General features: G+C 40.8%; 1 protein-coding gene across 2 annotated transcripts in view; it reads right to left on the reverse strand.

Moving 5' to 3' along the window:
- Positions 1-24,961, reverse strand: part of ABCG1 (ATP binding cassette subfamily G member 1) — a 52,910-nt gene that overhangs the window by 284 nt on the left and 27,665 nt on the right. The window contains exons 3-15 of one of the 2 annotated variants that reach the window (XM_086480137.1): positions 15,475-15,592; positions 14,570-14,702; positions 13,114-13,164; positions 10,542-10,687; positions 9,718-9,841; positions 8,585-8,699; positions 7,776-7,924; positions 7,491-7,592; positions 4,981-5,149; positions 4,142-4,242; positions 3,447-3,605; positions 1,928-2,046; positions 295-519 (exon numbers count right to left, since the gene is read on the reverse strand). In XM_086480137.1, the coding sequence (XP_086336263.1) occupies positions 295-519; positions 1,928-2,046; positions 3,447-3,605; positions 4,142-4,242; positions 4,981-5,149; positions 7,491-7,592; positions 7,776-7,924; positions 8,585-8,699; positions 9,718-9,841; positions 10,542-10,687; positions 13,114-13,164; positions 14,570-14,702; positions 15,475-15,592 (1,711 nt within the window). Of the gene's footprint in view, positions 1-290; positions 520-1,927; positions 2,047-3,446; positions 3,606-4,141; positions 4,243-4,980; positions 5,150-7,490; positions 7,593-7,745; positions 7,925-8,584; positions 8,700-9,717; positions 9,842-10,541; positions 10,688-13,113; positions 13,165-14,569; positions 14,703-15,474; positions 15,593-24,961 lie in introns of those variants that run through there. The other variant, XM_086480205.1, reaches the window with a different exon arrangement.

Raw genomic sequence — 24,961 nt, forward strand, 5'->3', positions numbered from 1 at the left:
TTTGTTATTACAGTTACACTGCCTCGGCATTGATATTTTGTGGTATAAAATTCCCTTCTATTTCTTCTTCCTAGTTAAAGCTAGAAAGTGTAATGAAAACATGACCCAACCCACCTGGACTGATTGGCTTAACACTATATGTCCACTATCCCATTGTGGTTCTCTATGGGCTAGGTCATAACAGCATCTAGCTGGGCACTGAGACCGGCCTGCCACAGTGAGACAATGTCAAGTGCCCTCTATTGCGTGTCTAAAGATCTTCCTACTGCATCATTTTAGCTGTTTTTCCTTTACCTCTCTGCTCGGATTTTGTATCTGAGAACAAAATAGGCAATTAGGCGCAGAGAGAAGAAGAAAATTCCAAGAACAATGAAGTCCAGGTAAAGTTTGGCATTTTCTACATCCAGTTCTCTCAGAATGGCCTCCGATTTTTGGAAATGGCAAGTGTCATCTTTGTCACAATGCAGATCTTCTCGATCCAGTCCATAGATGGAGAGAATAACTCCTTCGAACCCATACCTGGAAAGAAGAAGGATGGATTACAAGGAAAAGTCCTGATGATCTGCTTAGAAGTACTCCACCAGATTGTATTAATCCCTACGGGAGCTCAGCTGAAACACCGAGGGGTTCAATATCGTTCTGACACATGTGTCTCGGGGCAAGTTCTATCCCTGTTACAATCATGCACATGACATGTCACCGGCATTTTACGTAAGACTGAACAAGGACAGAGATTTTGCCTTTAACTGCTTCCAGTTAGTGTATAGCGCAGTTTCTCCAAAGAAAAATGTCAAAACAGAAAGCAGACTAATTTCAGCTCATATTCAGAAATTCCCCTTTTAAAAGTGACATTATTAATTCAATTTTTTAAAAATAAGCAACAGGGGTACACTTATGGTTTGAGGTCAGAAATATATTTAAACCAGCATAAATCTTGAACATCTCTTCTCTTTCCTTCCACGCGCTACATTTTCACTAACAACACACAGCTCCCACATGCCCCCTGCCACTGGGTCCACTTAACACTTGACTTGGCGAGCAGGTAAGCCATCACGGATCCCAGGCGTATGATAGCTCCCTCTGCCCTCAGGAGACCTCACACAGCCTAGACAACAGCGTAAGGCCTCATCTTGAATTCTAGGTACTAACTCAGGGGGTGCGGTCTCTTAATCTTTGATAGGTTTCTGTGTAAGACCTCACTTACCAAATGAGAGGATATTTTAGCTTGGGTTTTGTCAGTAATAGTGCAGCTTGGGCAGGGTGGCGAAAAGAGGGATGGGAAAATTCACCTCACCTAATTTTAGCTATAAACATTTAAATGTCTAGTCTGAACTATCCCTCTGTGCTAGCCTCCAGAGGTTTCCTGATGACACTCATCCCGTCTCAACACAGCTGTCGCAGACAGCAGCTACAGACACAGATATGATACAAGGTGCCTACGGTTCTTAAAACACGAGTTTAGATTAGAGATGACACAAATCCCACGCCTCTTGTGGCAGTGCTACTCCAAAACTTAAAACCACATCTCTGTCCAACAAGTCTACCTAGGATACAGCAGTGATTTACAAAACATTTTCTTCCAAAATGAGGTGTTGACATCAATTTCTCAGTTGGGCATACTGTCCCTATTTCAGAAATCCACTATTGCAAAATCCAGGAAGATCTGCATGCTGCGCAATCCCACTGAACTCAAGGTGACCGACATGGACTTGCGGCCCATAGTCTGTACTGAATGTTCCTATTTATTTCACATCATATACAACATAAAATGCAGTGAGATAATGTCGTACACATCATACGTATGTTTACACTCCAAAAGAATGTGCTGTGAACACAACCTCTTTGGCGCCAAAAATAACCAACCAAACAAGCAAAGGCAAACAAACAGCATTTCCAGATGGGAGGTTAATGGCCTCCCGAGCAGTACCTGACATAGGAAATGTAGGACATCCACTGGAGGTACGTCGGGATGGTATCAAAGCTGACAAAAAACCCAGAGAACAGAAGCACCGGGATGGCAGTAACAGGTCCCACAAAAGTGGCCACCTGTGAAGAGAGGGAATAGACAAGCCTCTTGTCAGACAGCTAGAGGAAAAAAATCCCCACAAATTAACTTGCTCTTTCATCTGATGCCCTGACCTCCAGTGAGGAAACCAGCCTTTAAAAGAGTGGACTTCCCTTATGCCAAATCCTCTGTTCTGTGCCAAACCCAAACAGGCAGTGCAAAACTTACTCTTTAGGCAGTGGGGAGCAATACCATTCAAGTCCTTCTCGTAATGCTACTCCCCAAAATTATCACCATTTCAAATGCTAGGAAATTACTGGGTTTTTTTGACGAGATTTCTTGTGAAGGGGAGATTAAATGCTGTTAGTGGAGGAAAAGAGGTCTCTCTCCTCTTCCTAAACCCTTCTACCAGTTGCTGCTGCCATTGTGCTGGGATCTGTCCTTTGAAGGATTTGAATCCATCAAGAAGCTTACAGAGCAAGATGGGCACTGTGATTCCCTTGCTTTTCTGGGTATGAGATCCCTCTTTCTAAATATTATCCTTTCTCACTCACTCCCCACTGAGGACACACAGACCTTCCCTCCTCACTAGCCCACATGAATAGTAGCTTCAACTGGTCCTAAAATGTTGTGAAGCGTATAAGGAACATCTCTAGCTGGGTCACTCTGGTGGGGAAGACTGATCTTGACCCAACTCTAGCCTGTCCTCTCTACATCCCCTCCAGGGCAAAGGACCATATAGGTATTTCTGGGGAGAGCAGAAGCACAGGGATCATACAGTAGGGCTATGCTGGTCTCCACAGGGTGGCACAGAGAGGGAATCAAGTCTTCTACTGCAGAAATCTTGATAGCATCAGTGCATATTAACGTCAATACCATCTGTTATCACAAGCACCACAAAACAGTTCTGCTGTGGAATGGTCACCTCAGCACATCTCCTGCCAGGAAGCAGAGTTACACGGCCAGCTTTCAGCGTAACAAGTCATGCCAACAGCCGCTTCTCTCCCTCCCTCTGCAGAAGTTTAGTTTCTGGGCAAGCCTCTTCCTACCTTGCCTCCTGCAACCCTTTCGAACGTGTATGGAGGAACCCTCCCTGAACTACTGATCCTCATGGCCTACCTCCACTTTGTAGATGCACAGAAATGCACCTACAGTTTCTAGTACCTGCTCAACCTGGGATGAACAGCAAGTGACAATCCACTCAAGCAGGGGCGGGCAGAGACACGTTCAAGTGGGGAAAGAACTTCAGAGCCTCACATGCAGTGCATGTATATGCTGTTTACGTTGATGCTAGTGGGAAGCATCAAGTAGCTGTATCAGACCAAGACAACTTTTTGACTGCATCTCTCAACAAATGTCTTGGGGACACAGCAGCAGCCACAGTAAGCAGTCAGTGTTAGGAGACAGCAGGTTCCTGTGAGACCACAAAACACATCAGTACCTGGAGCGATGTAGAGGCCGCACCTATGAGAAGACCCAGTGACTGAGCCACCAGTGATGTCATGGTTCCCAATGCTGCGAAGAGGACGAATCGGAGTGCGTCAGATGGCTGTGAAGTCATCCAGTACACAATGCTGCAGTAAGCCACAGGGAACATGATCTGCAAGAAGGTAAGACTTGAGTTAGTCCATTAAAGCCATTCACTGTTACTCTGAATAAGATAAAAACATAGGGAGTTCCAGTTAATCCATAGCTCTCAGCCTTTCCATTACACAACAGGCATGGTTGAAGAGAATAAATACATCTGTCACAGATTGTCATATCTGTCTTACTACTTGAGCAACAGAAAACAGATCCCACTCACTCACAGCCCTTTTCAATTCCCCTTCTGCAAAAAACCAAAGATGGTCATCTGTTTATTAAACAAATATTGGGTCAGGCCTCGGCTTTTGTGAAGTCCTGCTCTTTACTCTAAGGGTACTTCTGGTTTGGACATGAAGCTTCAGCACACACACATGGACAGTTTCTCCACTATTCAGATGGATAAAATACCAGTAATATACTCGTACAATATACACTATTCAGATGGACAAAATACCAGTACTATACTGGTACAATACTATACAATACTTCTTAGCAAACAGACTTGCCATGAACTTAAAAAGTTCTTGTTTCACTGAGGAGCAGAGCATATACCTGAAAAGGAACATCAGCCATGGTTTTGGCGAGATAGTAGGCTTTCAGGCTGTACCAGTAGTTCAGATGTTCTCTAAGAAATACTCCCATCTCAAGAGGAACTACAGAGAACACAAATTTATTAAGTTAGGTTGTCAGTGTACAATATTGTTTATCCATGTCTAATCCTGCACTGCTGCAGTCCCATAGTGGGACTGGAACTCTGAGGCCTTTGACAGAGCAGCAGTAGTTTCAACGATTTGTAACGAAATGTGAGAGGTACGCCCTCAGAGTCGCTCACTGTTTAGACTATGTATCAGTCTATTCAGATGATCTGAACCTCCCTTGAAGAGGCTTTTTGAATTAAAAATGGTGTCAAAACTCAAAGAACCTGGTTATTTCTTTTGCTCCAACAGGGAATCCAAAACCAGCACTCCCAGAGAAGCATGAAACAGTCCATACTGCAGGAGTTTGCTTCTGACACCACATGAATATGCGAATCTTATGCAGGAGCCATGACTGACAAGTCCTAGAAAAATTATTACATTCTCCCTAAGACCAGCCACCAGCATGGTTGAGATGCACTGGCACAAGGGGAAATTCCAGTCCAGGTCTGTAACAGTGAACTGTCCAGGTTGAGAAACACTGACAGGACTGGGGAGGAGAGAGGTTCCACTGGACAAGCCTATCTCTGTTTGCCTCTACAAAGTAGTTTAGCAAGGGCAAGATTTATCCCCACACATGTCTTAGAAGCAGAAGCACAAGTCAAACGTTATCTTACACAAAACAGACACATTCCAACACCCTCCCAGCTTACTGCAATCCCTTGTCCATGATGTAACAGTATGACTGGTACTCACATGTAAGGACAGTTGGCATGAGCGCAGCAAACATAAGAAACAACATGGAAAAAAAGAGGAAGCCGGAGTTGCTGAGGACTTTCTTAGCTTCATTGCCAATGCCTAAGTAGAGCAAGCCGATGAGCAGTCCAATGCCAATGTGTGAGGTGATACGCAAGTGTGTCAGGACCTACAAGCAAGGAAAGAGTAGCATTTCTGATCAGAAAGTCTGGGCTCAAAACCAATGTCAGTACGACTGAAATCAGATATACAGATTGCAGAAAAGAAGTACTTGTGTCCAGAAGATTTTATACAGAAATGTTCATTCCCAGCAAACTGGGCTTCAGCTAAGGAAAACTTACTGTAATGAGCTTCCCAGTGTCAATCAGACACACAGCTATTACAGTACAGAAAACTTCTTCCTGTAAACATAGGCAGAAACTGCAAATGCTGCAACCTGAAATCTTACTGCCACTTTTTCTCTGAATAAAAGATAAATTTTCCAGAGCAGAAGAGAGGCAGAAAAGGTATTTCAGGCTTGTATAGACCAAAGCAACTTAATCAGGCATAAATTAGCCTTCTGCGCCTTCTCTGCAGTACAGTATTCCTACAAGGGGTATGGAAGAACAAAAGCAACGATAGAATTCAGAACAACTGCAAGCCTTTACAGTTGAGCAGAAAAAAAAAAAAAAATCTTAAAAACAACACTGTTCTTCAATCTATGCATCAGAAAATAAGTTAGTTTCATCTTGGTGGAGACGAGGAGAGAACCATATGATCCATGGTTAGTGCTTGCACGCCTCTGAGATATGCTCTCCAAGTGTACCAGAGACGTTCTGACCAGCTAGTTGAGCAACACAGAGAATGTGAAGCTGTATGTACGCTTTGGATTACAAGAGCCCTCCCACATGAACATGCCAATTTATTTTTGACCAAGTATTTGGTACCAGACCAGATGTGCAAACTATTCCAGATTGCAGGAAGGCAAAATTTAACAGCTTAATTAATCCTTAAATGAAATGCACTATAATGTAAAACAGCAAGGGAGAAGAACAAGTTATGGGAAAGAAATGTGCTAGCAAAACAACAAATGGGCATAAAATATGTATGGTCTGGAAATAAGAAGATGCTTCCTAACCACTACAATTGCATGGTTCTGCCTTATCTTCCCAAACAGAGCAGTGGGAAAAACAGCCGATTGCTTTTACTATGCCATTCAACGTAGTGTTTCCCTTTCTGAAAGGGAAGGAATACCGTGCTTACAGCAGAGGTCTGGACACAATGGTCCAGTAAGTTTCTTCCAGGCCTGTAGTTCTGTGTGGACAATCTACACTGGAAATGGTGGCGTCCTAGGAGATACCTGCCTGGGTGCAGGGCAAAAGCACTGTAGCTGCAGCATCTGGAACTCAGTGAAGCTCAGCTTACCCTGTCACAAGGGTAACTTACTCATGCTGAGCTCCACATGGCTCAACTTCTTTTGGTTTCCAAATTACCTCATCTGAATCCCCCATGTGCCCACCAGTACAGATGCACTGTCTAGCTTTCCCCTGCTATTAATGTATATATTGTCTTCCCCTGCAACACACATAAAAAGCAGCAGACAAACTCCCTTCAGATTTATCACATTGCCAAACTGCCACAGAGAAAAGCACGTGGCCAACCAGTACCCATTATACTGTACGTAGGTGAGTTCCTTGGACAGGTGTGCCATGCAAAGTCTAGTTGAGGAAGCTCATCTCCTTTAGTCACGCCTGTCAATCAAGGGGCAATCCTATCTAGAGGACATTTCAAAGCATCCATCGGACAATGTAAATAGTCCTATCTTTTAAATTCACAAACAACTCAGCTACTTAAAGATAAGAAGAACGAGAGTAAAAGAAAAAAGGCCCATTGCATTTTATTAATGCAAACTAGGTACCCAAAACATTTAATGAACATATGTGAAAACTGCAGGCTTTGGGATTTTGAAGGGGGTTGTTTATTTTTAAGAAAAAAGGTGAAAGACATGTTTTCTTTCCTTGGGAACTAAGAGTTTCACTACGATACTTACTTCACATTGACATTAAACGTATGAAAACAGAAATGTTCCCTTTTCAGAGAAGCAAAATGTTTATTTCCCAATTTTCTGTTTCAAAAATAAAGACTTTAAGTATTAGCCTTACATCACACTGAAATTATTATCTCTGCCACCCTGAATTTTCTGGAAAAACTAATTTTGTGACACCCAGTAAAACTTCTCACTCACTTTTCAGTAGCATAAATAACTGTATAAGGGACCTGCCAGCACAGAGTGGGTTTAAGCTTTAGGTTTTTAGGCCAGATGTTCCTGAGTGCCTCTGAAGAAAACTGTTGTTCACAATGAAGACAGTACAGTTAATAGTGAGGCTGAAAGATCAGTCTCTTTCCTTTGAAATTCTGTGATGATCTTCATGCATGGGCTGTTGGACAGGACCTTTAAGGCGTATTACACTACCTCACAATCAACTGAATAGATCTTTTGGTTACAAAAGTTATTATAAAGGCAGTCTTACCGAATCCCTCATGATGGTGAGAAAAGTTCTTTTGAAGAGGATACAGAACTGGGTTAGGCAGCTGGCAGAGAAGCTGTGGCAGCCTTCTGTGGAGGAGGAATCCTGCGGAAACACGTAAAAGAATAAACTTCTTTCTTTGCAGTATCTTGCTTAGTTTTCATTCACAAAACCCCACTCTCATCAGCTGAATGTGCCCAGAAACCTCCTCCATTGACCGAGGACTTAAATTCTCTTCCTCCCCCTCCAGCCTCAAGCCATGCCCCTTAGTTGTGATACACAAAATACCTCTTCAGAAGGCCGGTGCCAGAGGAAGGGATTCAACTCATTCTCACCACCAACATCTCTCTTGTAGTCTGTGTCACACATCCTCTCCCGTACTGCCCTTACCAGTCGGCTGTTCTGGTCTCCATATTCACCAGATGCTACTTCCATAACTACAAAAAATAGAAGGTAAGATACTGGTTTACACTACTGACTAGTTACAAGCCTTATTATTAGACCCCCTTGATTCTGTAGCATTGACAGAAACAGGAGTTTTGTCTAGAACAGGCTCTAAAATGCCACATGCAAATTCGTATGTATACACATGTAATTTAAAAGTATCTTTCTATAATTCTTCAGAGAGTTCTCTGACAATGAATATGGGATAGTCTTGGTAATAAAAAATGACAAAAGTCTATTTTATGGTCCTTACTCCTTCTTTGGAATTAAGAAACAACAATGAAAAAACCTTCAACACTATTAGCTGTACAATACCACCAGTATTGTTCAAAATAAAAAACCAGAATGCTGGAGCCACTTCGAAAAGCCACTGAGATTAATTACTATGAAACGCTGAAGAATATGTTTTATCTTTCATTTCCTGGACCTGGACTTCCACCAGAGAGAAATATTCACTAAATTTTACCACTAGATGGCATTCAAATTACTTAGAAAAAACCTGAATAATTTTATTTTGAATTTTGGCACATATATGTACACATGCACATATGTATATAGGTACAAAAGTATAAAAATGCACTGTGGTCCCCATTACCCTGAAGGTGCTAATCAAATACAAAATAAATCAAATAAACTATTCAAACTGTCCTTACCAAAATCTGCTGGATTGTGGTAGGTTGGGCAATTCAACCCCAAATCTCTCAAGTAAGGGACTAGGTTTACTACCTTCCCACGGTAAATGCATTGACCTTGACTTAAAACATAGAGCTGGAAAACAAGGCAAAGAGGAAAAAAAAGATTAAAGAAAAATGTGAAGTAGTAGCAAAATATTTGAACCTGCTATCTGTATGATAGCAATCCATGAACCTAACGATCTCTTTTTGTCCCCTTAGGAAGATTTGTCACCACTTGGAACTACCTTTGCATGGAATTACAACTAACGGAAAACGAAATGCTTAAGGCTCAGCAAACATCCCCTCCAGGACTTAAAGCACATTAACACAGAAACAGACTAATTCCAGCTTTAGACTCAAGCTGAATGTAAGCGAGAAACTGTCGAGCCAAGCTATCTAATTTCCACACGTTATGGATATTTTGGGTTGGGAGACAAGGCTGGTGAATGCAGGAATGGCAAGAGAGGTGGAACAGCACAGCAAGGGGAAACAGCTTGATTATTCTTACTTTTAGCCACACTATTGACTTTAAACAAACCTCCTTGCCAGACTGGCAATCTGCAAGAGCTTGTTCACCTATAGTGTAGTAGGTTTCCTCTTAGCTCTCACAGGTCTAACTGAAATCTCCCAACAAGATTAAAGTAAATTTAAATCTAACTTAAACACACGTGGTCCGTGTCTTGTTGTTAGGTTAGAGAAAACATCTCCAATGGACTCAATTTCAATTATTACTACTTCACATGAATAAATTCTTCTGAATTTGCACCTGTGTAGTTAGGATAAGAATGTGTAGCAGTAACATTGCAGACAACTCTCTTGCTCTTAAATTACTCTAATTTACTTTACTAACAGAAGCCGTGGTGGATGAAGGCATGAAAATCACACGTGTGATAATCATGATTTCACAAACGTACCAGCCAGATTCTTTAATAACATTACATGTAAATAATGGAAATGGGCAGAGAAGAAGAAAAAAACAATCCAAAAGTGTATTTTGCTATGATTTATTTAATTTAGATGAGAAATTATTAATGTTTTTACTTAAAGAGCGTAGCCTTGAAAGTATAACCTACCTAAACCACACATAAAGAGGTCGAGTTTGAGAATAATACCTGATCAAACAACTCGAACAGTTTAGCACTGGGCTGGTGAATCGTGCAGATGATGGAACGGCCACCCTGGGCTAAAGCCTTCATCAGAGAGACAACCTGAAAACATGATGCACTATCCAAGCCGCTGAATATAAAGAAAGAAGTTTGTTATCCACAGGTCCATAGGCACCACTCAAAACTAGCAGATGCATTTGCTCCTTTGGTCTCTCACTATTATCCTTTTATAAATTTTCTCTGTGGCACTTTAATTTTATCATATGCCAACCTTACGCTTGTATTTCTCCATCAGTCTTTTAATTAAGTTGGAAGCATGCCTGAGAATGAAAAACAGAGTATTCTCAGAGCTGCCTTAAGGGACTTCTGCATTTTAGGACTGCAGATTTAAATTCTCCCAACTTTAACAAATAGATACATATTCATAGCTGTCCCAGCCTCCTCCTAGACTGATCACAGAATTTTATTCTAAGTATGCCACATTCATTATTAAAAGTCACACTTTAAAATGCTTAGATTCAAGCTATCTTTGCTTGAAAAAGAAAACTCGGGCCATAATCTGAAAATATTTTCCTCTCTCTCTCTCTCTCTTCCTGTTTCAGTCTGTGCCTCCCTTAAAAATCATTTACAGTCCTATGGTCCGGCGGTTACAGCCGTGACCTAAGGTTCTAAGTAACCAAGTCGAATTATTACTTGTGGCCTTGTTCAGCACTTACAGGCAACACAAAATGAGCCTTTCCAAGGACTTAAGAGGTGAATAACCTTTCTGCAGCACTATTCTACTATATAAGGCAGTATTCGTTTATCTTAAATTTTTGGCCTTGAAGTACCTGGTTGGTTCATCAAAAAACATGACAGGAGGATTGTTCACCAGCTCCAAAGCAATGGCAAGACGCTTCCTCTGGCCTCCAGAAAGACTCCCAGTCCTCGTATTGGCACACGTCAGCAAACCAAGGGCTGTCAATATTTCCTTTACCTACGGGAGCAACAACAATGTGTCATTTAAATTCATTAGCACAAAAGAAAAAGCCTCTTCACTGATTTTCACGGAGAATGTAAACTAGCTCATGACTTTGTTTCACTACCCATACACCAAAGCCTTTTTACATCTAATGTAGGATTTATTAGATTCAGTGGGGCTTAACAGTCTACCGTTTACTATTTTGCCCCAAATTTTATTTGTTTGTCCTACATGACCTGTCTCAGTACGGAAACCTTGCCTGTGAAAATGGTGAGATCAGTTCTTCCATAGCACCCTTTGGATACGGTACTGGTATCAAACGAGCTTTGCAGCATGTGAGGAAGTACTACAGTGATACCAAGAAGCTTCTTTCAATAGAACTTCTAAGCTGTATTTACAAGGGACTGGAGAACTGTGTAACAAAAATCATTGGTTTCTACAGAGCAAAGATCTGCTCTTGTCTCATCTGTTCTTCACAGTCTACTCTTTAAAGTGCAGGCATTGACTTTTCATTCTCCTCAGAGCCAACTCAGTTGTCACATGTACTCTCAAATGTTTGGGATTTCCTCAAGACACAGCCTCAGGAAGGGCACAGGTTGTCCCAGAGTCTTTGTAGCAAAAGGAGAACAATCCCAGGGATTATGAATTTTTCTGTTTCAGTGATTGTAGATCTGGCCTGGTAGCCCTATATGAAGCTCTTTGGCATCAGTAAAAACACAGACATAAAAATGAGTGAATCCAACATACATTGCTCATGCAATAAAAAATCTACCACTTGAAAGGTAGAAAGCAAGCCCAGACATTTAATACTTAATTTTCATAAGCCTGTCATTTTTCAAAGTAATAGCTGCTTGGATGGAGGGAATTTTCCAGAAAGGGTGGCTAACATGGTAAAAACTGGTTAGACCAATCAGGGCCTGACCCTTCACTTGTGCTGATTTTGATTTCCAGGAGCTACCTCTCTCAGTGAGAGAGGGTGAAGAAAGAACAAAACCCACTAACCCTCATTATCAGAGGGAAGAGCCCAACCACCTCCTTCCCTTTATCTCTTGGAAGGATGGTACAGGACATGAGCCCCATTAGCCATCAGCATAATCCCCACATAAGAGGCTTCCTCCTCAAGGAGGCAGTGTATGAGAGATCATACTGTCTCCTTGTTGCTGCTGTCTTAGGCTGGACTGAAACATAGCTTAAACACCTCCAAACACTTTCTGAGCTACCATTTCACTTTTCACAACTCTCTCAACAACCTGAACCATCTCTGCTTCCACCAGTGCTGTGATTTTTTTTGTTTATGTTTAGCTCCAGATATTACCCTCCCCAGGCATATATGGTTTGGAAACACACCATGCAGCACCGAACTGCTCCTCTCCTAGCCTTCGGCATGTTCTGGTAACACCAGCCGAGCATGGACAGAGCTCTGAAATCTGAGTGTCCTTAGGAAAAAACAGACCCAGACATTACAGAATAAATGTGTAAAAGGGCACATTTCCAGCCCTTTAAAGAATAACTGAGGTACCCAAATTCAGTTGATAGAGCCGCCTCACGCACAAGCTAATGCATCAGAAGCCCTTCGTCTGGTCACACACCTCCAAGGTATTTTCTTTAAAAGGACAGCCCCGTGTCAGAATAAATGACAGGGAGGAATCATAGCAATCGGATGGGTGAGAAGAGCATACTTCCTAGCACAGGTCCAGCTGGGTTACAGGTCTCCAGGGGCAAATACACACCAGGACTTCTCTCCCACTCAGAGTAGTCATATGTCAGCTACAGACAGAAGCAGGACAGTGCAGCAAATACGCAAAAGTAAACTGTGCAACTCATTCTCAGTGTTTTAGAAAAGGTAGGTGCATGTTTTAGCCTGGTTTCCTACTTGTTCAAACCTCGGTCACCCAACACAGTTTCAAAATACATTAGTCTGTATCAAAACTGCAACTGCATTAACTTGTCCAGTGCAACAATACGCTCACCAGCATAGCCATAAAGATCAATGCTTTGAAATACAAGCACAGAAATTTCTGCAGCACTTACATGAACTGCTGAGTTTTTCATTAGTCCTTGGAAAAACTAAGGCCTACACTCACCATTGCCATACATGACTGATTTATCTTGCCACACAAGATGCCTGGACCCTCAGACATGCATGAAAGAGAATCTAAGCTGCTAAGGTACATTAAAAGGAATCCTACAAAACCTGTGAATTTATTTCAGCAGATCTTTTACAACTATCTACTCAGTCTCATATCGAAAGCAACTTTCATAGAGATGGCAGCAAATATTCCCTTATAATGACACCTGTCAAGTTTGAGGTTATGATTCGTTCTATCATTAAAAGTCCAATGCAATTCAATGTTAGATAAAAATATCTGCTTTATAGAGCTCACTTCACTGACTTCTTTGGCATCCCCAAAACCTCTCAGTTTGATGGACAGTATACATACCATTTCTCTCCTCCCTTCATCTTTCTCTTGAAGTTTCAGATGAGCAGATACCTGGAATGCAATACAATGGAATTTGATTTTGAACTGGTCTGAAGCACAGCAACCAGTAACAGTGCATGTCTCAGGCACAACATCCCAATGTACCATTCAAATAACTTCTTTCAACCCAGTCAGGAAAGTTTAAGCTGAACTGTAATGTTCAAATCACAAGCATCACATACGCTTGTGCAGTAGGTAAGTGAGTATAATCTGCAACCACTCAAGCATCTGATAAAATGCATATGAGAAAGAAAGGCCATTCTGCAAGTCAAAGAGCTTCAGAGGAAGATGGGAAAGTCATGGTTTTTACACAGCCACTAACTTCCAAGCCAATGCAAGAATTTGTTTATTTGTGCTTCATCCATGTCATAAGGATAACCAAACTCTGCCATTCTCCAGGAGGTGAACAAATAAGTACAGAAATAAATAATCTTGTGAAAGATGTCATCTGCTGTCCCAAGAGGCAGCTCCACAAAACATTATGATTAACCCTTATTAGAGGCAATTAAACTGTTAAGTAATTATTTTGTCAGAACCTTGATTGATTAATTTAGACAGCAAGTATCATCTGGGCCAAATTCTACAAAAGTGGTCCTATGATTCTGATGACGATGTTCAAGTAAACAGAAGAGAAGAAAAACTTCCTCATAGAGAAGAGACTTCACAGAAAATTATCCGCATAAAAACTACAGTGAATTCTTCTGGCTTTAAAATTTGTGAATTGATGCTAGCATACAGTATGAGCAACTTTAGCCTTATTTTGCTAACATCCTGAGAAAAACTGGATCATTTCTCAAACTGAGCAACAGGCACTTCTAGACCGATGGGTCAAGTTGGCAATTCGTAAACTTCTTGATGCTACGAGAAACAGTAAGAAGAATTTTACGTTGCCTGTAAGTCTTGGGATTATTCTGTTCCTGTTGTTTGCCTGTGAAGAACTGAAAGAGACTGTATAAAATGCCTTTATTAAAGAAAAGGCACAAAAGAGTAGAAGTAGCAGAGAGACCATGCTCAAGTCAAAATAGCACTTTGCAGTCAGAACATGGAAGATCGGGAGAAAGAGAGACAAGGTTACTCATCCACCACCCAAGAAAAAAGATGGTCCCTACAAAGGCTCATTCTGTGCAGAATTTCAGGTTCCATTCTCTATGAGGTCTACGGAATAGAGCCTTAGATCTTCTTCCAAATCATAATGCTGGTCACAAATTGAAAATAATAGAGCTAAAGAAGCTCAGACAGCCCCTACAAGGATGAGCCTGAAATGGAATTCAAGGCATCATCAAAGTCCATACACTTTCATTGGGTGAGATCAAACAGAGATAACAGCTTGTTGCATTACCAGGAGTAAGAACATGTGCACAACACACAGGCATTTTTCCATTTTCTCCTGTTCAAATAACAAGAAACAAAGCTTCACCATCATAGCTTCCTGGACAGTCAGGTGAGGAAGGAGCATGTCATCTTGCATGATGTAGCAGGAGACTTTGCGAAAAGAACGCAGATCACGAGGCTGTCCATTGATGAGAATTTCTCCTTTCATTCCTGTCTCTCTGAAATGAACCAAGAAAATAACCATGGGTGAATCTTGCCTTCACTTGTGCTGCCACAGCCCTCAGTATGTGGAAGTCTTAGGTAATTATTGCCCACTATGGAATAAAACTGATATAGTGGATAGAAATCGATTTATTTCATGATTATGCTGTCTTCCATGAGAGGCTTCATGCAATTTTGCTGAAAATTTTACTCAAAAGTTAGTACAAAATGTGTGGTGTCTTATATGAATGTCTGAAAAAACACCAAGCCATTCAAGTCCTTTTTTTTTTTTTTTATTTTCTGTATCCTGTTCCTTATGTCCTAACGACAGTGACACAGAGACGCTTTGTATTTGGCCATACAACTGGGGATTCAGGAAGATCAACCACAGTCACTTCACACACTGCAGTGTGGTCAAGAAGACATCAACATTATGAAAGTGGTGACTAAAAAGGGGCATTTTTTTCAAGTGTTTATAAAATGTGATTTAAAAAATATCACAGACATAAGACACTGAGTCAGATTTGCTACACAGCTAAGAAAGAGAATTTTTTTTGTGTTTTGGACTTTAAACTGCTTCCTATTTTTGGATCAGATTTGTTAACAGATAAATTTTAAGTGACCAGAACAGGACAAACAGCAAAAAATATAATCAACAAGAATCTAATTCAAAATCTGTGAAATAACTGTTTTCTACAAACACTGGGGTAAGATTTCTTCTGCCATTGTCACCAAGGAGTCATCAGGCAAGGTGATCTTACCTTACTTGGGATTTTCTTTGTTACTGACCTGTATCCTGCCAGAATGTTCATGAGCGTTGACTTCCCAGCTCCTGAAGGACCCATAATTGCAACAAGTTCTCCACTGCTGAACTTCCCTGAAATTCCTTTCAAAAGAGTCTTGTAACCTGCAAGACGAAGGAAAAGTTCACTGAACCCTTCATAGTCACGTCTGGAGGGCAATGAAAGTTCATTTCCACTAAACAATGATGACAATTAGGCATTAGCAGGTACCTACTGAGAGGCTGATGCTAAGAACAGCACACTGCAATAACTACCAAAAGTCAAATTCTGAGTGGGAGCAGCAGCTTCCTCCTACTACAGAAGTAGTATGGTGATATTACAGGTTCACACACTCTTGCTTCACTCTAGGAAACAACAAACAGGGCTATGAAGCCTTGATGCCATTTTCTAAGTGTCTTCTCAGAGTATTTTACTAGGATGGTGATCTCCATTAAAATATCTAATACTCCACAGCTAATGTAACTCCACAGCCTTGGAGCAGACTGCGGTTCAATCCCTGCAGCTTCAATGTCAAAGATCTGCCTTCTCACCAAAACAACTTCTTCTTGGAGAGTAACAGCCATGACCTCAAAAGCAGAGCCCTACGCTTTTTCATCCCCCGCTAAAAGTGGTATCACAAGAAACACAGCAAAAGGAGATGTACCGAAAAACACAAACTTGTTTCATTCTCTTACCATAAGGGCTCTTTTATCCTAAGAACTCTAAAGGCTTGTCTAGACAGGGACACTGACCACAATAACTCTGTAAAAATAATTCCTAGGGAAATATTTATTCCAGATTAAGAACATGTGGGTTTTTTTCTCATTTAGAGCAATCTATTTCAGACGACCATGCCACAATAATGATGTCCTCAGGCAAAACTATTCTAGAATAACCACAACACCAACGCAAATCTCACTTTATTCCTCAGTAGATTATCTTTGTCAATAAACCTTAATTTAAACATCGAACTCCACGTTATGCTAGGTGTAAGTAAACTGCACTCCAATGACAACTACAGATTTGGACTTAGTTGCATCCGTCTTGTCCTGCATGATTCCCATTTTAAGGCATAAGGACTGGGTGGGAAGGGTGGAAAGAGCCCTGAAAGGCATTTAAACTTTTCAGGATCTTGTTCCCTTGCTTTATTTTAATTACCAGTGCTTTTAGTTAAAACTTTTAGTAATAAAAAAATGTTAAGTAAGGTATCAAAATACAATCTCATCTGTTGAATATGTTTCTATAATTAAATTAAAACCAAAACAGAAGGGTGGAAGACCCGTTTACATACAGTGTTGGGATCTGGCAATCCGTTTTGCCATATTGGTGCACACGCAGGCAACATTTATATTCCACATGTAAACTACCTCTGTCCTGTGGTTATCTTTAGCATAGATTGTAGCTGGAACATTGAAATGTTGCAAAAAAATCACGTTGTCTGCAAGCTCCTAGAAAATGAATGGTGGATTATCTTCTGACTTCTCTTTCTTCCTAACTCCATAATTTCTTGTTTTCCTTTCATTCCCACTTTGTATTCTCTTTAACTGTCTTCTTTTCTCCAGTCTCAGTTCACACTGATTTAATGAATGCCACAGAGCACAAACTTTTGCACCAAAAACATTAATGTCATGCTGCCATGCAGTCTCCCAAATCCACAGTAAACACTCTTCTCTGAGCATTCCCCAGCCCAGGAGGAAAGTAGTAGCTACAAAAACTCTCTCTAGAAATATCTGATCCTACCAGCAAATGTCCTAAAAAATGATGCAATTGTCCAAATGTATCAAAATAATAGTTTTCTCAAGTGCCTTTTTTTAATCAGGCCAGTGATTTTTCACTTTAAAATCCTGTCCTGGACCTGAATGAAACAACTCGTTTGGAAGCTACGAGACATCATGGGTATGAAAACAGAGTATTGGCATTGCCTGTTTATGGCACAAGTCCTAAGGAAAAAAAAAAAACCAAAAACCAAAGATAATCTATCAAAACGAAGAGCTATTTTGAAAAGAGAAATCTGTGGCACCCTAACAAGGTTAACAGGCTGGTCCCTCATGCCAATGTCACCATCCAAATCAACATTTGAAGGTAAAGTGCAAGGAAGAGATTAGATCTTTCCAACATGACAGTATTTACTAAATGGGAACTATAGAAACAGTTTGTCATACTATCCCTCAAGGAGGTAATGAGAACCAGCTACCTCCCAAGCCTATTAAATTTGTAAGAGACTCAAACATTAGACTATACCACCAATTATTTGTATTATGCACCCACCCACCACACACACAAGTTATGCACAGCTGGGAAACTTTCTCACACTGGTCAAAAGCTGGCCAAGTTGGCCTGTCATTAACTTTCACTGGGACAGAATTTCTTTCATCGGGTCCCATGTGTAGTGCTTGGGGTAAAGTACTCATTGGTGTCTGTCTCTATTCCCTGTCTGACTTGCAAAGCAGTTCAACATGACAGAACATCACATGGGAACTGCATTACAGCAATTTCTATTGTACAGGCTTCTTCTGTCCCAGATTTCTACGGTAAAGGATTCTTGTCAGAGTTTTGTAATAGTCAACTCATCATAAGTTTCAAGATCAGGACAGTAAATATTGCACAAACTTATAGGGGAGCAAAAAGAACATGTAATGCCATGAATACTGAGGGAGGTATAACCTAAAATAAACACTCATCATCTGAAAACTTGTATCAACATACATAACTACCTAAAACTGACGCCTTTCCTCTCTACACATGATTGTGAGATTTAACATTACATCCATTAAAGTCACTTTTCCAAACATAATTTCACAAATGACAACCAGTTTACCTTTAATTGCACTATCTTCCCCCTCATTACCTGCACTTGTTTCTCCCCCTCTGATGGAGATTTCCATTTTAAGTAGTCTGCACACAATGGTACATCAGAGTGGACACATCTCTGCAACTCATTTGCAAAACAGTAGAGAAACATAACTTATGAAGAAACAGAAAAAACTATGGATTTTAGATCAGGATTCCAATCATTGGCATTTTAAGTTGCTACAAATTCAAAACCATCTCTTCTTTTGACTGGAACCACATAAGAAGCCTTTCTATTACAAAGGTTAATTTAGCAAACCCACAAAAAGATTTGACACTGTAGCAGTAGTGTGGTGCCCAGCATAATCCTTTATAAGGAATTAAAGTCCATAAGTAACTACAGTCTTCTCTTTCAGAATATTGAGGCTAATCTTTAACTGAATCGGTTGACCTAAAACTTCTATATTGGGCCACATGTCTTTCACGAGAAAGAGATTATGCATTTAGAGGGGATTGTATTCTGACAGTGCAGGGACTGTTTCATATCCATCTGCCGTATATTAGGAATTTCTGATCACCTTCAATCCCAGTTTACCTGGCCCACCTCATTTTCCTTAGGCCACCAGCTCATGATCCGTGCAGCAAGGAGTTTTGGTACCCCAGAGTTCAATGAAAGGTTGGGCCTCAAAGCGAACCCACCCCAAGATGGGTGCGTATTATGGGCCATTCAATTTCAGTACCACAGCGGCGGTCTCCTTTTGGACTGGACTTATATCAAGACCAAATTCAGCATCATGACTTTCAATTATTTCTCTTAAAATTGTTTTGATTTCCAATGGAAAATAGTTTGGATCCTTTCAGTTTTCCGATGTCCCCTCCTGGAGTTACTGCGACCTCACCCTTAAAAATATATTTAGGGACCAATGCCAATGGGAATCCAAATACCAGTTCTCAAAACTACTTAAAATACAAATTTGTCAAGAGGACATTAATACACCATCACGAACCAGAACAAGCACTCAGCAACTTTCTCAGTCCAATCCACTAAAAACAGAATACAAAAAGTAAGAAAGCAAAGTTGAAACAGAAAATTCGAGTGATGCAAATTTTTTGGTCTTAATTTCACCTCACATTACACTCCAGAGTTCAACTGCTTCTCCTGAGAAGCAGAATGTGTTTTGGTTTCCCCTGTTAGGATTTCCCACAGAAAGCAAACTCCAGGCACTGTGGTATTAGACCAGATTCACAGACAGAAACACATGACTGGCCTGAACAGACCCCCCATTCAAGAGGCAGATTTCCCTCACTGCCAGGCTGCAGCACAAAGCCCACAGCAGTCCTTCATTTAATGAGCTGATAGAGGGTGACCTCTTGTCTTTGATGAAGATGCTAGGGGAGCTCTCGTTGCTCAACTCACCAAAATTTTTGCTAATGGATTCAGCAAGGGAGAACATCTTGGTTTTAGCTGCTCCCTCATGGATTTTACAAGGATTTCTGGGGAGATTTGGGTTTACCATTCTCACAAATGCTAAGTGATTATGATTAACCTGGAAAGAAGCACCCCCTCCTCATACTTAGGGTAGAAGCGCATGCTTCAGAATGCGTCTGCATCAGCACCAAAAAAAAACATATCCAAAACTCACTCCTACCCTTGCAGTGAATTTCCTCAGGTAAATACCATCTTGAGGTTTTTCACTAAAATGCTCCATTCATTTACATTTCATTGCCAGTAATATACTCATTTGTTACTCAGAGAAACGTCACACACTCCTCGAAGTTTCTAGGCACTGTAGCCTAATTCTGCACTCATCAATAGGCACCCAGAGCCCATCTCAGCTCCCGGGTAAGCACAGCAGGCTTTCCCCTCTCGCTGCAATCAGAACAGGATTTGCCCTTCCCAATGTATCTGAACTGTTTTTCTTTCATCACAAGCTCTTCTGAAGGCAGGAAATGGCCTGCAAATACCACTGGCGTGAAACTGCTCAAAGGTTTCTCCAAAAATTCACTATAGCAAATAGGCAACAGGAAATTTCAACTCACACAACTCAAAATTAGCAAAACTATAAACATCTGAAAACTGAGCCACAAAATAATCAGCATTTGGCACTTAAATGTCAAGACCAAGACATTACAACTGCTCTTTCTACCTCTACCTGTGGTCAGGTAGAAATGCACCGTTTCTTTATTTAAAAAAAAAAAAAAAATTATACAAGGACTATATTTCTATATAGTGTGCCACTTTTTTTTAGATGGGATGTGATGTATTCCTGCTCAGAAGCATCCAATTGGAAATACAGAAGACAGCGCTGGCAAGTACTCTATTACTAACCTGCCTTACTTTAATACCTTCAATAAGCAATATACTTTTGAAACAGCAATTTAAATTTCAATACACAAATTTGTACTTTTACAGTATCATCAGCCAAATTGTTCGTTAAATCATGAAGAGAAACCACAGCAATTTCTTTGCACTGGATACTGACCCTGTTCCATTAAAGAAATTCCACTGCATTTTCCTGTTCTAAAATTTATAAGCTTAACCCTCAACCCTCAACTCATTTCATTTCAGTCAAAAAAACTATGCCAAAGTCCAGGGAATTCTCCAACACAAAACCCAAATAAGGGAAAGTAGCATCAAGACGTCACATCCACATCTCTCCCCTTGAGGCAGGAGTAGGGAGTCCTTCTATTAGGGATAAACGCTGCTAGCAAATTCATGACTCTGCTGCTGCTGCCCCTCAGATCCACCATACCCACACCTCCATGGCTAAACACCATTCCCTGGATTACCTAATGCACAAACAAGGGAAAATCAGGCTAACATAGTCATATGTCATATTAAAGGGAAAGTTAGTGACTTATGGATGAGAGAAAGAGCTTGCAGAAGTCCATCCAGACATGGAAAACACCCTCATGATATCTGGCAGACATTTTATTTCTAGACTTTTTAGATTCATATCAGAAAACTGAACAGCTGGGGAACGCTGGCAGAAACTCTACAGAGAAGCACAAGATGAGAAAAACACATACACAGATAACAGCCCAAGGCCAGATTCACACTAGAAATATTTGTAGATGTAATAAAACATTAGCTAGGAAACATATTTCTTTACTATTTTTACATCAGCAAAAAGTCTTTTCCATACACCTAGACGTAAACAAGCCAACAAAAAATCCTCTTGTCTGATCCTTCTTAGTCTATTACCCACTTCCTGCATCTCAGTCCTTGTTCTCACTCCTAAGAAGCAGACTCTGTCATAGCAAAACATCTATGTGTTTACTGGTAGACACTACACCAATCTGCTTCATCTAACAGTGTTTTAACCCTGTGGGGCAGAGGTAAGCAATGAGCGGCAGCACAGAGATTTATGTGAAGTTCCTGGAGAAAGCTACCCCATATCACCGTCCCATGGAGGCTCTCTCAGTCTCCTTGTGCTTCGCTTCCTCTGTCCCCCCAGCACCGAATGAGCACACTCCTAAACCCCCGAAGCAAGTACGCACTGACAGAAGACCAGCAGGTTGGCACCGCAGAGCACTGAGGGCAGCAACAGCAAATATCTTGCATTTACTGTGCTAGTTTCGCAGCTCACAGTCAGGACCACGTAGTCTATTTGCACATGAAAAGAGGTGCAGGTTCCTCTTCTTTGTACACAAATAACATAATTGTGCATGTAAATTACTTCCTGATGATTTACAGTTCCATTTTACAACTCAGCAGCCAGGCAGCTATCCCGTTTGTGCATGTAAACAGGATAGCCATACATACGCCAGGAGATGCACAGAGTGACTACTAGCCATTGCAAGGTCGTGGCCCAGTTTGTGGGTTTGGGCTATTCAGAGCACACAGTTTCAGAAGCAGCTTACAGCAACAGAACATGATGTTGTTACTGAAGTGGGCAGTGTCCTGCTCTCTCTCCCCAGGACACCTTCCCATTACTCTCCCTGAGCTGGCTTTCAAGGGCACCTACACAACCAGGGAGGACATCCACCTTGAACACCATTCCTGGGAAATTAAGAACAAAAAGGGTTTGCTTCCAGCTGCATGGGCAGCAGGACCGTCACTGTCGGGACAAGACGGCACGGTTTGCAAGCAGGACGGGGAGGGGGGACAGCCCTTTCAGCACCTAGGGACTTTCCAGCAGTCTGTGTCACCCAGGAATCTGTCTCTTGAGGCACCTTTTCTTTTCTGTTCTGAAACGCAAATAGGACTTCCAGTTAAATGAAATTACCCATTATGCACAAAGCATGCTGGGCCGTTCAAACCACTTAATTCCAAAATGGATTGCCTGTTTGCTTTACTTCAGTATAAAACGAAAGTTTAATCACTTCCCAATGATAAGATGAAGATACTGGGTGCTTCTCACCTAAATCAAAGTTAGTTCAAAGCCAGGGGGTTTTGATAAGCTGGCATATCGTTGGGGAGATGTTTTCCATACATTTCTAATTCTGCTATTAACCAGCCAGGGCACCATGTTCCCCACTCTCTACAGTAGTACAGAACACTTTCCTCTCAGTGGTATGGACAGGGTTTGTTAAGGTTTAAGTGAGAGTTTGTAAATACTCAGATGAGAGGGATTATCTGTATCAGTTGATAACCATTTAAATAATTTGAATTTTTAAAAAACTCTCAACGGGGACTATTGAAATGGACATTTCTTTCCCAGGCTCCCCAGTGAGTTCAAACAGGCTTAAGTGAAAATGAATTACAGTTACCAACAGGTGGGAAGAAAAAGAGGCACCTTTTAACTTCCAGAAAATGTGTGGGACAGAAACAGCTTTCCTTAAAAACAGTAAAAAAATATATTGCTTTAATAATAGGAACTTTCCTAATTGTATATTGGACTGAGCAGTACCTCTATCAAGCCTGGGGGGCAAAGTCACACCTAGAAATAATTACCATGTTTAAGGTATCTGTCTACCAAACAAAACCTGTATGTAAACTCACAGGTCATTGGTTCATGGCTTCCACCATCATTTGCATATCACAAGTGAATAAACCTTTTTATGAATCATTTTTCCACTTTAGCTTTAGAATCCACACATCCATATATTTCTATTCTATTCATATGCCTCTCAGGGACACAGAACAATAGGATTTTCCATTGTCTAAGCTTTGAGCCCTGCTTTAGGACAATTAAGGGAATTTACAATTGTAATGCATTCTTGTACCTTGCCTCAGAGAAACGACCTTCGTTACATAAATGTCTATAAAACAGCCTGCCAGGCACCAAAACTTCAGGGCAGAGAGGGGAGAAAAGCTAAGTGAGTGTTTGAAGTAGCCAAATCAAATTCCTTTGCCTCAAAGGCCTTTCCAACTCAGAAATGAGGAATCCATTCCTCTCCACCTAAAAATACAGTAAGTCTTTCATGCTTGGCAAAAAAAAAAAAGCCCAAACACAACAACAACAACAAAAAAACCAAAACCCCAAACAAACCAGAAACCCCCTGCGCAGCCAAGCTCCTTCTTTGTGGTGGACTAAACTGCATTTCTTAATATAGCCCACAACCAGGCCTTCTTAACTGAATTTTCTTGATCCATGGCTGATTTCCCACTTAGTGATCATGGGATGGATTATTCATAACTCAGACGGAGAGCTTAGCCTGTGCTCACAGCGAGCCTTGTAGCGTTCAATCTACCTAATTTTATGCATCTAAAAGTTTGATGCTTAACCTAAATTCTTTGTTTAGGACCCATAAATTACCAATAGAGAGAAACAGGCACACCTAACAGGTAATTAATTCTAGCTGTTTTGCATTCCTATTCTGGGAAAGGATAAATATGCCTCTGGAAGTACATCTTTCTCTTAACCATGGTGGGAGTTCAGGACAATTAGCTTAGACTAGACACCAAACCTACAGATGCCATGACAAATCTCATCCTTTCCCAACAATCATGGCTGATTTCATATCAGTCACAGATAAAACTGGTATCAAGACATTATCTATGTTTTTTAAATGTCAATTTGATTGCGGTCCCTCATTTGCTCGCAGGATTGCAGGAATTAAGCACACGAATCACACACTGAAAATCTTCAAGTTGAATTGGCACTCCACATGTTCAGATGCTTCCTATGAACATATCAAGAAGAGCATCCCGCCCATGTTCAGGATTTATGAATGTATCAGACATTTTGTTTTTACTTTATCATTAGTATTTACCACTTAATTCACACTCTGATAACTGGGGACAGTTCAAATCTCGGCAAATTTTTGTTTCAAGCTACCTACTAGCTCAAGAGCACAGCACTGTATTGGTAGCATTTGGTTCAAAATTAACCAGAACACCTCAAAGCCTGAAAAATCCAAATGTGCTTTGCAAGATTAGATGTTAATCAAAAGCTAAATGTTTGAGAACAAACTCTAAAGCAGTTTTTGAATTTTGTTTGTATGGGTGCCTAAGATTTGACTTCTATCAGTTCAGTTCCTTTGTGCTAAACACATCAGCTAACTTCCTCCTCTGGCAAGTCAGTAAAACATACAGTAAATTGGAGCCTAAATAGCCCCCAAGCCAAGATTTATGACATGAAATCCCTAGTAATTGTAGGCCATATTGTATAAAAAAATAAGACTGCTTTCATGAGAAGATGGCAATTCAGACGAGAATCTAAGTTCTAGCAGAGGGAGAACCTTAAACCAAACTGTAGATTATAAAGAATCTGAAGTCCCTTTAATTCCATTGTTCTCTCAGATCCCTGAAGTAAGTA

The sequence above is a fragment of the Leptosomus discolor genome, chromosome 1 (assembly GCF_034619465.1).
Source record: "Leptosomus discolor isolate bLepDis1 chromosome 1, bLepDis1.hap2, whole genome shotgun sequence".
Lineage (NCBI taxonomy): Eukaryota > Metazoa > Chordata > Aves > Leptosomiformes > Leptosomidae > Leptosomus > Leptosomus discolor.